This window comes from Naegleria fowleri (genome assembly GCF_008403515.1).
Source record: "Naegleria fowleri strain ATCC 30894 chromosome Unknown tig62, whole genome shotgun sequence".
Lineage (NCBI taxonomy): Eukaryota > Heterolobosea > Eutetramitea > Acrasida > Naegleriidae > Naegleria > Naegleria fowleri.
Window position 1 is genome coordinate 25,577 of NW_025407994.1, and position 12,467 is coordinate 38,043.

A 12,467-nucleotide genomic window follows, 5' to 3' on the forward strand; every position below is an offset into this window, starting at 1 on the left:
GAAAAAATTTTGCCGCCATTTTTCAGTACAATTTTTTTTATTAAAAAAATTCATGCAACAACCACCTCAACGATTGAAGCCTATTTCAGCAAAAGGCGGTCCAAGACAGGACGCTTTAGTCTCTAATCAGAATAATAATAATGGAGGAATTGTTTCTGCAAGAAGGGTGAAAACAGCAGGAGCTCCCTCTCGAAAACCTCAAACTCCGAGAGGAAATAATAGCAGTCAACGAGAGGTCACTCCGAGAGAGCATGCCTCGAATCAAGAAGAAGTCCTCCCTTCCCAGAGTTTGAACGATAATAATCCAATGAATAGCAGAGGTGTCGTTCAGTTAGTGGATGCATCATCTGCGTTGTCGGTTTCCTCGGAGATGGACATCATCGCAGAAGAAATTGAAACGATATCAACAAATGAAGAATATAGATCTCAACCCAACGATGTTTCATTAGATTCAAAGGTGTCAAATATTGAAAAAACTCTTTGCAGCAACAAATTATCGTCGCAAATTCTGACAGAACTTGGAGAATTGCAAGACGAAAATACCGACACGTTTATCGATGAAGAGCACGAATTGGAAAAGAAGAAATTGATTGTGTTGAAAGACCTGCAGAAAAAATACCCGCAATTCAGTTCACTTCGAGACCAACCTCTTCTTGTGCCGTTCAAACCTCTCGCCGATTCAGCTCCAACAACCCCAACACCTATACCACCAAAAGCCTCCGAAGATGAAGAAGAAGGAGATGAGCAAGAAGAGGATGGTGATGAAAACGAAACAAAAAAACAACAAACAGTGACATCACCCACAACAAACGAACAACAGCAATATGAAAAACAACAATACGAAAGGTCGATTATGGGAAACGCCACTCTGGCTGAAATTTTAATGGAATTGGAATTGGAAAAAGTGGAAAAGAAGAGAGACGAAATTCTAAATGCCAAATCATCAATTTTAACATCAGCTGCAGCTACCACTTATAACTTCAGTTCAATATCATCGGATTTACAGAGAAAATCTTATCTTGACTATCGCAAAGAGAGAAACGAAACTCTACTACAACTCGAAAAATTACCCACAGTATCTTTCAAAGAGCCTTCTCACATTTCGGCTGAAAAACAATTGAATTTTTGTTTGGAAAAGAAAAATACCAAGGCCTATATGGAAAATTTTGTCTTGTCTTTTTACAATTACTGGAAAGAAGTTCAAAAATTACAATGTTACAAAGTCATTACAAGATGGCAAAAATTTTCAGATCGTTCGGACATGATCGTCAGAGCAGAACCTATGCTTCAATCTAAATTGTCAAGAATTCAGAAGGAATATGAACATTCTTGTTCGAGACTGAAAGAAATTTCTTCAGAAATTCGATCTAATCACCCAAAGAATATTATCAAAGTCACTGACCTTCAGACAATTATCCGAAAACAACTCTATGATGCTCGGGCAAGAAGAAAGGTAGATCAATTTTTGTTAAAATCCAAGTGGCTGCCGTACTCTGAGAGAAGAACATTATTTAAAAAAAGCTTTTGATATTCCAAATGTACAGACCGATGCAAGAGCTCCAGGAATATCTGTCGTTAAATCAGAGATAGAAGAGCAGTTGGAAACGCTAAAAGATTGTGTCGAAATGAAAAAACTTCCCTCTGAAGAGACAGGTCAAGAATTTTTATACCTTGTCAGAAATAAGTTTGATGCAATATTTAAAGCTCAATCTGCAAAGCTGAAGGTTTTACCCTATCCTTACAAAGAAAATGTAAATAACGACAATAGTGGTTTAGGAGGGGAGAAGAAAACAGATTTGGCGTCAGATACTTTCACTTATTTGAAAGAGTCTACTTGGACAAATGATCCTTCTTACAAATCTTCAAAAGTTTTTTTTCCTCCTCAAGATGCATTTGAGCAAAAACAAACTATATTAATGACCAACGATTTACGAATTGATCCACAACTTCAAATAGAGGCTGGGTTTTTTACACACTACAGAATTACAGTATGCAAGAAAACGATTGAAAGATCAAGCAGATTCTCATTTCAAAAGAGCAAGAGTAGAAGATGAAGTTCAGACCTATCTTGAAGAAGGATATATAGCTGAGCGAAAGTTACCTCATAACAATGAAGAAGATTCCAATGTGGAGGAAAGCGATTCAGAATAAGGTCGCAGCTTTATACTTGCTCAGATTCATAAGAGTGCGTGAGTTTAAAAGAAAACTATTGGACATTCTTAATTACTTTAGATCCATAGAAAAACGCCTTTATTTTGACCATATTGGATATTTAGCAACAACCGAAAATGCCAGTTCAAGTTTTATTAGAAAATTTTTCGTTTCTTCTGACGATTTAGAAAAACTTGCTTCTACCGACTCTCTTCCTCTTAATGCAACCTTCAGAGATGATAAATATTCTCTTCATTTGAAGCGGGATGTGGTAGTGAGAGATGCAAATGGACTTAAAATTATGTATGATGCTGCTCTAAAAGATTATGAATTGCTAGAAGAACGTCTACTCAAAATTGGATCGTACTTTATTGAAAAAAACTTGTCATCTTTTCCTAAACTTCAAGTTGACAGATTTGTGGTTCTTGAAGGATTACTCGAAAGTGAAACATGGTTCCAAGACTCTAAGCGTAAAGTCATTGATTGTTACATGGAAGCGTATGAACATTGTTACGAACCAAAGGAACAATTACGCTTGGCAAGCGCAATCATGCAAATTATGAAAAAAACTCCAAAGTTTAATTTAGAAAGCCACTATTTTTCCGAAAGTTATGCGTCAGAAATTATTTGCTTAGAATTATATCATAGTTTACTGAAAGACATTCTCAAGGAGCAAATTAGGGATGAAAAAGATTATCTTTCATTCATATACGAAGCAATTGATCCGTCAACCGAAAGAAGTGGATTTCCAGATAATGTAACTTTGGATAACTTTGCACAAACAGAGCTCTTTCCTGGATCCTCTAAAGTGGGATTTCTTGATTTTTATACATCAACAAGCATCATTGGTCGGATTCATGAACATCTAGAAAAAGCTGTTAACAATATTACAAACTCATTTAAATTTAAGAATGTTTTGTCTTTGAATGCTGTACGACGATCTGTCTTGCAGCAACTGATAGTGGAATGGAAATTAATTGCTAAGGAGGAAAAGATCCAAAAGGCAATTAAAAGTAAATTATCAGAAGAACGATCTGCAATTGAAGATACCAACATTTTAGAAGATCCCAATGAGTTGATATTTTTATTGAACACTGTAATAGACACAGAGAAAATGCCAAAGCATAATACCGATGATCAAGAAAACATGATCACAAGAGATACGGAAGGAGGATTCTCCATGGCAGAGAAAGACTCTATACCGCTCCAATACTTTTCGAATTTAGTTGAAATGATCACCATCTGGAAACATTTAACAAAAGAACTGTTGGAAACAGACATTCTGACCGCTATCTTTAATTCACAAGCCACTCTTGTTGGTACAGCACAACAGTCAATGAACTCAGCCCTTGGACCTCTCAACTTTGACACCAAGGATGCTTTGAATGATTCTCAGCACTCATTCCCTGAAATGAAAACACAGTACCTTACCAACTTGGCGATCGTCGAGTTCGATAGCTCAATGGCAGAAGCCAATTTCAACTCTTTTGATGGCATCAAACGATTAGTTGGATTAGTCGGACTGTTCGAGTTGAGACATCTGTATCAATATCAAATGCTGCAAAAAATTCTCTACGAAACCGCTGTAAAATATAATCAGACGCCGCTCGACGATTATTATGTGGCCCAAGAAAAGAAAGAATTCTTTGTGACATCAATGAACACTCAAAATGACACATCTCAATATATAACAAAGGAGGTTCTTCAGGAGTTATTCTTGACATTCAATAACATGAAAATACCCATACGTCAAAGAATCCTAAAGGAATACCAAAAGTTGTCCGAAGGTATTATCAAAAGCAAGCGAGCGAATGTAGTTAGAAAATATCTAAGAGATCTCAAATTCAGACTTTCTGCGAGTTTTTGTACATCAATGCTGTCGACTATTCAACCTTATATTTTAAAATGCGATATTATCGATGTAGTTAGAGAGCTTAGAGCTACATTAGGCGCCGTCTCAGTTGGCAGTGGATTTTTGATTGGTAAACCAGATCACAACGTTCAAATTTCATCACACGGCGTAGTCTCGAAGAACAAAGATGATCATGCAAACAAATGCGTTATGGCAAAAGATGGAGAGGTTGTGAATGTTACCTATGTTCCTCACTTTATTCAAATAATGAGAACTTCTTTCATTCAGGCCAACGAGGAGGAAAACACAATGACAGACAATTTCTATAACTTATTGCAAATATTACAACGTACCTTCATCATTTTGAAATTTTGGGCGATCAGTATTCAAGCAACTGCAAAATTGTATGATATTATCATCAATGAAGGATATGGATTGGAAAAAGGTTTAGAAACCTATTGCAAGTCTTTGACTTCGGAGCTTGAACACTTGAGACAGCCAGAAAATCCAGCCTCCGTTATTAGTTATTTGACATTGAAATGTGAAACTCTACTTTTAAAATATATTCTTATTCTGGACAACTTGAAACATAAATTAAGAAAGGAAGGAATGAGATCGTGTATGATTGCTGAGAATTATTTACAAAGTATTACCCATGAACCCATAGAAGACAACCTTTCAGAATCAGATGTATATGTTATTTCTCCAAAGCATCTCGATCAAGAAAAAAGAGAAAAATATACGGGACTCGATGCGAGTAACCAAAATATATTACCTCTCAAATGCTTAAACAATCTACTATTAGAGTTGCATGATTCTGAGAGAAATTACTTTTCTGCTGAAGATGCAAATGTCACTTTGTACATGGAAGAGTTGTTGACTGAAGAAAAAGTTTATCCTAACAGCATGCCTGAGCAAGCTGTCAAGATGCAATTTGATTTTTTGAAGACATCTGTGTTGATGTACAAGCTGAGGGACTATTTTTTAGACCTTAGCTGCAATGGATCAAAATTAATGTTGCAAGATGAGGCAAAAATGGAAGACTTGTACAATCACATTATTTTCAAAAAAGCCAAAAGAATTTATGAGAAACAGCTGAAAGGACTCATTTCAACCTTAGAGCAAAAATCAACAAATGACATCTATGATATGGCTATTCAACAAAAGGCAAAGAAGAAAAAAGAAAAAGATCTTAGAGACAAGCAAGTGTCTATATTGTTTCAAGAAATCTCTAAACTTCTCATTTCCAAGTCTATACAAGATATGAAAGAAACATATGCAATTCTCAAGAAAGAGCTTCATGAAATGGAACAGCCACCATTGCATACTGAGAAAGATTCATTCGAAGATTCGAAAGTACAGATATTTCATTCATTTTTGAATAGGATTTTGACAAATGCTGGAAAAACTAGCTCCAAGAATGGAGAAGCTCAAGTAACGATCAATGAAAAGGACCTAGAGAAAGCGTTGGAGGAAGTTGGACAGAAAATTCAAGAGTGGAAGACTGAGTACATTAGATTTTTAGAGTATAAATCATATGAGGTGATTGACCACTTGAAACGAAGTCTATTCACATCAGAGCAAAAAGTCAAATTTTTACTCTACAAGAGAGATGTAGACAGAAAATCATTGAAGCGCAGAATTGACGCGGAAGTGGATGACAAAAATTATGATTTGGTGTTTCTCGTGAATAATATACTGTGGAAAAATAAGGAACTCGAACATCAGCTAAAGGAGGTAAAATCGCAAGTTCGAAATGAATTAATTCATGAATATGAGGACCTTGTTAGAAACTTGTACAAGGAGCTCGTTTCAACAAATGGCAAAGTTGCAAAATTCAAAAAAGATTTTCTTCAAAATCTTGATCAACGGTTTTATGAAGTACGTGAGAACACATTTTTCGAAATTGCCACGCAGAAAGATATTGGAGATGCCTCATTCAAAAAGAAGGCGCTCGAAGTAGCCATGGAAGATAGCGAATTGAACAAGTTGAGACGAGAGAATGAAGATCTTAAAGTACAGCATACACAGTTGCAGTCTCTCTACAAAATTCGACTCATCACTCTTCAATCAAAATATGAAAAGTTAATATTGGAGGCAGAGAAAAAGAGGATGAAGCTCTCAAGGATTTCTATGCCAGTAAATATGAAGTTGGGCTCAGAGAAAATCAATTGAGACAAGAATTATTGAAAACACAACAACAGCTCAGTAACGCAGAGATGGAAGTTGAGCAATTACGAAAAGATCTTCAACTTCAAATCAAGAACAAACAAAAATTAGTGAATTGGAAAGTTAAAAATGCACAATTACTGGAAGAGTTAGAGGAGAAGGTTGAAAAGTATGAAAGATGGAGTCACACCAATGTGGATAAACTTTTACTCGAGCTTGAAGAAAAGAAGAGAGAAGCAGGACATTATGAAAAGTTGAAGGAGCGTATGAAAGAAAAAACCAATGCCATCGATTTCAAGAATCAAAAGACCATTGAAACTCTGAAAAAGAAATTAGCAAAAGAACAAGCCATGAAATCCAAACTCATGGAACAGCTCGAAAGCATGAAAGAAAATTATGAAGAATCCTCCTGGCAAGCGAAATATTGGCAACTCATGAATGAATTGCAACAAGTTCAAAAAGAAAACGCCTCTCTCAAAATCATGCTCGAAACAAAGACCTCTTTCACTGAGCCGAATGTGGATTCTGAACTTGAAAATCCACCCATCGTCAATTTGGACGGTAACAATGCTGTGGTTCATACCACTCCCTCACCTCCAAGCTCTGGAAGAAAGACGGCCTCTCCCTCCACTCTATTGAGGCCAATATCTGAGGGAGACACTCCTGCTGCCATGTTTCTCATTGAGAATGCACCAAAGAAGAGGCCTTCCACAGGAGCCGTTCGAGCTAGAGCTGCAAATAATAACAACAATGCGCAGAACCAAACATCCACCATCATTCAACAACAACTTCAACAATTCAAGAAAGTCATGACTCAATCCAATGCGAGCAGTATTACCAATCAATCCACTCCGAGCGCACGACCTCTCACAGTGCTTCCTACGTATGGAAAGGGTATGTTTGGAGGAATGCCATTGCAGCAAAAACGAAGAGCCATGTCTGCAGGAACCAAAACTCGAAAGCATCAGTCCCAACCTTCAACCACCACCACCACCACAGCTTACACCTCACCTACGACGAACATGGTCTCTGAATAACTAAAAGCCACACACTCTTCCTCTTTGGAAAACCTTTTGATCTTACTAAATTGTAAACAACCCTATGACTTTGTTGTGCAATCAAATTGACATGAATGAGAGGGCGATCCTTAACACGAGTACTGCATGCAGTACAGGGGTATTTCAGAATTAGGTTGGTACATTTGATTTTTTTGAAAAATGGAGATGAAAAAATGCTTTCCTTAATACCCATCGACACACGGGCGATAAAACAACCAAGAACCAAGAATGTTGCTGTGTTCTCAATTGTGGTCGTTGTGATGATTTTTGGTTTTCTAATGGTTGAGGGGAGCATAGGGGAACTGGTTCCTCCTCTTCATGAAATTGTCCTTCCTGGGGCTTCCGCCAATTCAAGAACTATTTCTTCGCTACTGATGGAACGTAAAGACCAAATCATGATTCATGCCTATAATTTTACTCTCAATCACGAGTATATGTACTCTTCCTTTCTAAGCGGAAATGAATCAACTCTGTACATCATTCATATGAACTCAAGCACGAGCCAAATTACCGTTTCTCTCGATATTGTACTCAAATCCAATAACAACAGAAATTGCTCGTTATGGATCGGAAACGGAAATCAACCTCCGATCCCTCATCGAGCGTTTGAGAGCCGTTTGCACCACAAGCATTCTGCCTTCCGACTGAGTGCTCCCAATGTGAATGATGCCAGCACCGCTCTGACCACAGTGTTCGTTTTGGTGGCCAACGAATCACCGACATCTTCTGCCACTTCTTCTCTGGTGGAATTTGGTCTCACCATAACCATTTCTCAATTTGCTCTGAGAGGAGGTACCATTGCCTTTCTGGTCCTTCTCGGAATTGTCGTGATTGGAATAGCTCTGTTGTTGGTGGTTGTTGCTCTTGTTCATTGCACTTCGAAACGTGTCCAAGTATTGGAAACGCACAACCAGCAACAACAAGAGGACTCTCGCAACAAGATTGAAATGACACCGATCCACTATCAAAAGATGACTGATGAAGAAGAGGTCTAATCTTGACTCTCTAATGTGAGTAACATTCGCGTGTGTTCTTAAGTGCTTGCATCGCCTCCGGTGATCCTGTTATTGTGGATGTGCCTTAATAAAAAATGCTCACCACCCCATCCAAAGCAATTACTCTTCCACCCTCCTCATCGGCAACGCCATCCTCCTCGTGTTCTTCTCTTTCCATTCATCAGGAACATCAAGAGGAAGGGGACATGTTGCTGAGAAGAGTGGTTGCATCTAATTTTGTTGGAAACGGAACTCCACCTCCTTCTCCTTCCAACAGTAGCGAAAGTAAGAAAAAAAACAAGACCAGAAAATTTACATTCAACGTAATGGACTCTCCAGCAGAATCTTTTTCTTCGTCGGATGGTCTTTCTTCATCTCAACGATTGGACAAGTTGAGGTCATTGAGTATTTCAATGGAACAAGATAAGGTTCAAGAGGTTGAACGATTGATCGTTGATCATTCTCCAAAAGGAACAAATACGCAGTGTGTCAAATGGAATCTTGGGATGCAATCGGATCAAAAGCAAAAAAGACCATTATGGGCACCGTCCTTGCTCACCAATCCTCGAAACAGACCGAAATCCAAGTCATGTCCTGCAGATTACGTGGTCAGCTTTGACATGGGAGAAAGTCAAGGAGTTGTTTCCAGTCATGTCTTAGACCCCTTGGAACATGGCTTTGTACACAACAATGAAAAGAGAAAAGAATTAGCAGAAAAGCTGCTATTGAAATCACAGGGTTTGCATTTCAAGCCCATTTCCAAATTTTTCAAGTCACATAAGGGTGTTCGTGAGGAATCTCTATATAAGCATTCACAGCCCTCCCAAGAGACTCTAAAAAACGGGAAAATTATAGGGGGAGGAGTGAATGACGTACTGAGCAAAACCATTGAGGAAGAAATTCAAGAAAATGAATGTTGCAATTATGAAGAGCTATTAAGAAAAGGTTTCTATCTTTATTTGGGTGTTACAGCCGATTTAAGTATTCTAAAAAACACTTTTTTGAAAGAAATTCCAGATGATTCCTGCATGAAATTCGATAACCAGGAGTGTGTTGAACCGTTTCGCTTAAACATAGCACTTTCCATTGATTACGAATTCAGAACATCGTATTTTTCTGTTGTTTCTCACGACTCCTTTTTGGTTAAGGGTTTTGTTGAAACTCTTTCTTCGTTTCCTACCAATACAAACGAGCAGTTGAAATTCATTGAAAACGCGTTTGAGAAAGATGAATACAATAACATGAAAATGAAACGCTTGTTCTCGATGAAACGCCAAGATTTCCCACCTTCTCAATTTGTTTCTTGTGATAACGATATTGAGCGGTCCATATTGCATTTTGGGACAGTCCACGGACAAACAGCAGAATGTGTATTTGAAAGAAAAAAACAACCAGGAACGATGGCCCTTTAGTGAAAGTATTAACAGAGTGAGAGCTGTGCTTATATGTAACGATAATCTTAGTAATCAGTACATTTCTCGTGGAATGTGGCAACTGATTCATCTCTTTGAAATTGAGGATATATTGGATTCCGAAGTGCAAGCTCCTCTTTCCTCCGTGAGGGAAGAGAAATCGATGAATGCACCAGAAATGGGCACCCAGACGACAGAAGAGATAATTTTAGGTGAGTCTTGTAGTGAGGATTTACAAGATGTGAGCAATGCAAGTCCACACCATCTTGACCCAATGATCGAAAAAAGAAGTTCACAAGGAAACAACCTCCGATCAAAGTGCACTTCAAGAGAGTGAAAAGACTGACTTGTTGTTGAAGAATGCCATGTGCGACCAGACCACAGTGGAAAATCATACAGATACCTTTGATTTACAATCAACCTTAGAGTTGGTACCGTACAATATTGATTGTTTTTCAGAAAACCTTGACCAAAATTCAAAAGAGGAGCCCACAACTGATAATGAGACGTCGTTTATACCAACAGAAGAGAAACATTTGGAAATGCCCGTATCACCACCTCCATTAATGATTGCCAATAAGGAGGATGAGCAAAACGAAGAAGATTCAATAGAGGTATTGTCAAAAGAAAACGTTCCTGAGATAATTTCCCGCAGAACAGGAGACTCATTTGATGTTGACAGGAGCGACCAAAAAGAAGAGTCCTTTGAGGTTGGAATCTCAAAAGATAAGAATGAGCAAGCTGAGGATCGAGTGGAGTCACCCCACCCAACAAGCAATAGTCAAAAGCAACACAAAGCTCCCATTAAAAGAAGAAAGGAAATAGACGCTATGTGAAACATCCTACTCTTTTCAAGTAAAGGCTCTTTTCCTCGTATCGAAACAAAGTCGGTGTTTTAAAAACCAAAAAAAAAGTTCTCCCAATAGTCGTTCTCGTCACTCTTCGTCGGATTCAGAAATTGAAATTCATCTACTAGCTCATCTCCTCTTCATCAGAATTTCAACTGAATTTTTAAATTGCACATCATCATCCTCTCCTATTGAAGGAGAATACAATTCTATATCAGCATCATCACCAAATATATGCTCAAGAAATTTTTCGGCAGTGTAGCCGATAACAAGAAAGATCTCGAACACTTTGCGATGAAAGAACTGAATGATGATTTTCCTCCTGGTGCTTCATCGTCTCCCACAAGCATGCCGAATACAGAATCTCCAACAAACAGCACCAACAATAATGTAAAACCATTCAACAACATAATTAATAATAATAATAATAACAACAAAACTTCGTCTCCTTTTTCACCTAGAACAACAACAAATTTTCCCTCACAACAACAACAACTTCATCAACTCCCACCCACCATTTCTACTAGCACTGCCAAGTCCTATGCAAGCACTCCGACGACTGCCACAACACCCAGTGATCTTCAACGAAGGATTTCTCTTGCACTCACTTCATCTCAACAACAGAAGGAATCACCGACTGCTGCTCATATTTTGCTCACGGAAAGAGGAGCTTCTATGCTTCACCTTTCTGCTCATCATCATAGAAATTCATCATTGTCAAGTTTGTTGGATAGTAATGGTAATTTATTAGAAACCCTTTCTGCAGCAGACGATGAAGTTAATGGGATGAACAACAATGAAAGTCTCACCAACAATCCAACAACTAACACGGGTAGTGGTAATTTGAAATTACCAGAACTGGTTGGTATTGCTCCAGGTAGTCCCGATTTGTTAGAGGCTTTTGTGGCAGCCGAGAGTGATAGCGATGATGAGGAAGCAATGACGCCAAGAGGTACATTCAATGGAGGAGCCTCCAAGAATGGCAGTAATAATGAACAACAACAATCACAAGACGACAACGGTATCAACACTCCAGTGCTCAAAGTAGATCGAACAGACACTTCCGAGCAAAATTCATCAGCACAACAAACTCTATCAACAAACTCTCTTTCGGGATTAACAATAGGTTCCAGACATTCATCCAAGGATGCACTGGCCTCTGTAAGCACTCCCATGAGTGCCCGAAGTTTGGCCTCCATGTTAGATCAATTCATGGATGATCACTTGGCTTCTCCAAATACCTCAAGTTTTATGATGGTTGAGAGTGGAGAACGAAGATTGAGCTTGGATGAGACACAAACAAGTTCATCATCTAAAATTGATATTGAGCCAGTTCCAAGAGCATCTTTGGATAACAGTTCTACCGGAGTTTCTAAAAACAACGGCCATTTCCCAAAAATTCATGGCTCTGCATACCTTCAAAATGAAGAGGTATCTACCTCGTCACCTTTATTAACAAACACTAGTGGATCTGTAACTCCATCTCTCCAAACACCAGTACCTCTAAAACATAAACGAACAAAGAGCGTAGATTCTTCACATCAACAAGATACATCAACAGTCGGAAAAGCTTCGCCTACAATCACAAAAACAGCAACAACAGCGAATCTTCAGAATATTGTTAAAACTCCAAACAAATTTGCAGTTCCACAAAATGAAACTCCAATCTACAAATCGTTCAAATATACAGATGAAGAAGGAAAAGAATATCATTATCAAGGAACTGTTTTGCCAAGCACAAACGAAATGCATGGTAGGGGCGAATTATTGTTTCCTAATAAGACCATCTATGAAGGAGATTTTGACAAAGGAAAAAAACATGGATTTGGAAAAATTATTTTTCCATCCCCAATTCCCAAAGAAACCACCAACCATCGCAATCGGTCAATGGAATAATGATGTACCTTCAAGCGAATTACCTTGGAAAATTTCATATGATGGAGAGGAAATGGAATATTGGGGATATGTAAAATTGAAACCAA

General features: G+C 38.2%; 6 protein-coding genes across 6 annotated transcripts; all 6 read left to right on the forward strand.

Annotated features, from left to right (window-relative positions):
- Positions 1 to 52: 52 nt before the first annotated feature.
- Positions 53 to 2,054, forward strand: FDP41_008603 (uncharacterized protein; the record flags this gene model as incomplete). The annotated part of the gene is made up of 2 exons (XM_044712475.1): positions 53 to 1,453; positions 1,545 to 2,054. The coding sequence occupies 2 exons, from the start codon at positions 53 to 55 to the stop codon at positions 2,052 to 2,054; spliced, it is 1,911 nt and encodes a 636-aa protein (XP_044557812.1).
- A 56-nt stretch (positions 2,055 to 2,110) lies between these two features.
- FDP41_008604 (uncharacterized protein) lies at positions 2,111 to 7,209 on the forward strand (the record flags this gene model as incomplete). Its single annotated transcript, XM_044712476.1, has 2 exons — positions 2,111 to 6,033; positions 6,105 to 7,209. 2 exons carry the CDS (start codon positions 2,111 to 2,113, stop codon positions 7,207 to 7,209), a joined length of 5,028 nt encoding a protein of 1,675 aa, XP_044557813.1.
- A 194-nt stretch (positions 7,210 to 7,403) lies between these two features.
- FDP41_008605 (uncharacterized protein) lies at positions 7,404 to 8,225 on the forward strand (the record flags this gene model as incomplete). Its single annotated transcript, XM_044712477.1, has 1 exon — positions 7,404 to 8,225. One exon carries the CDS (start codon positions 7,404 to 7,406, stop codon positions 8,223 to 8,225), a length of 822 nt encoding a protein of 273 aa, XP_044557814.1.
- Positions 8,226 to 8,320: 95 nt separating this feature from the next.
- On the forward strand, positions 8,321 to 9,637 carry FDP41_008606 (uncharacterized protein; the record flags this gene model as incomplete). Its single annotated transcript, XM_044712478.1, has 1 exon — positions 8,321 to 9,637. One exon carries the CDS (start codon positions 8,321 to 8,323, stop codon positions 9,635 to 9,637), a length of 1,317 nt encoding a protein of 438 aa, XP_044557815.1.
- A 73-nt stretch (positions 9,638 to 9,710) lies between these two features.
- Positions 9,711 to 10,473, forward strand: FDP41_008607 (uncharacterized protein; the record flags this gene model as incomplete). Its single annotated transcript, XM_044712479.1, has 2 exons — positions 9,711 to 9,849; positions 9,926 to 10,473. 2 exons carry the CDS (start codon positions 9,711 to 9,713, stop codon positions 10,471 to 10,473), a joined length of 687 nt encoding a protein of 228 aa, XP_044557816.1.
- Positions 10,474 to 10,719: 246 nt separating this feature from the next.
- Positions 10,720 to 12,381, forward strand: FDP41_008608 (uncharacterized protein; the record flags this gene model as incomplete). Its single annotated transcript, XM_044712480.1, has 1 exon — positions 10,720 to 12,381. The coding sequence occupies one exon, from the start codon at positions 10,720 to 10,722 to the stop codon at positions 12,379 to 12,381; it is 1,662 nt and encodes a 553-aa protein (XP_044557817.1).
- Between the last annotated feature and the right edge of the window lie 86 nt (positions 12,382 to 12,467).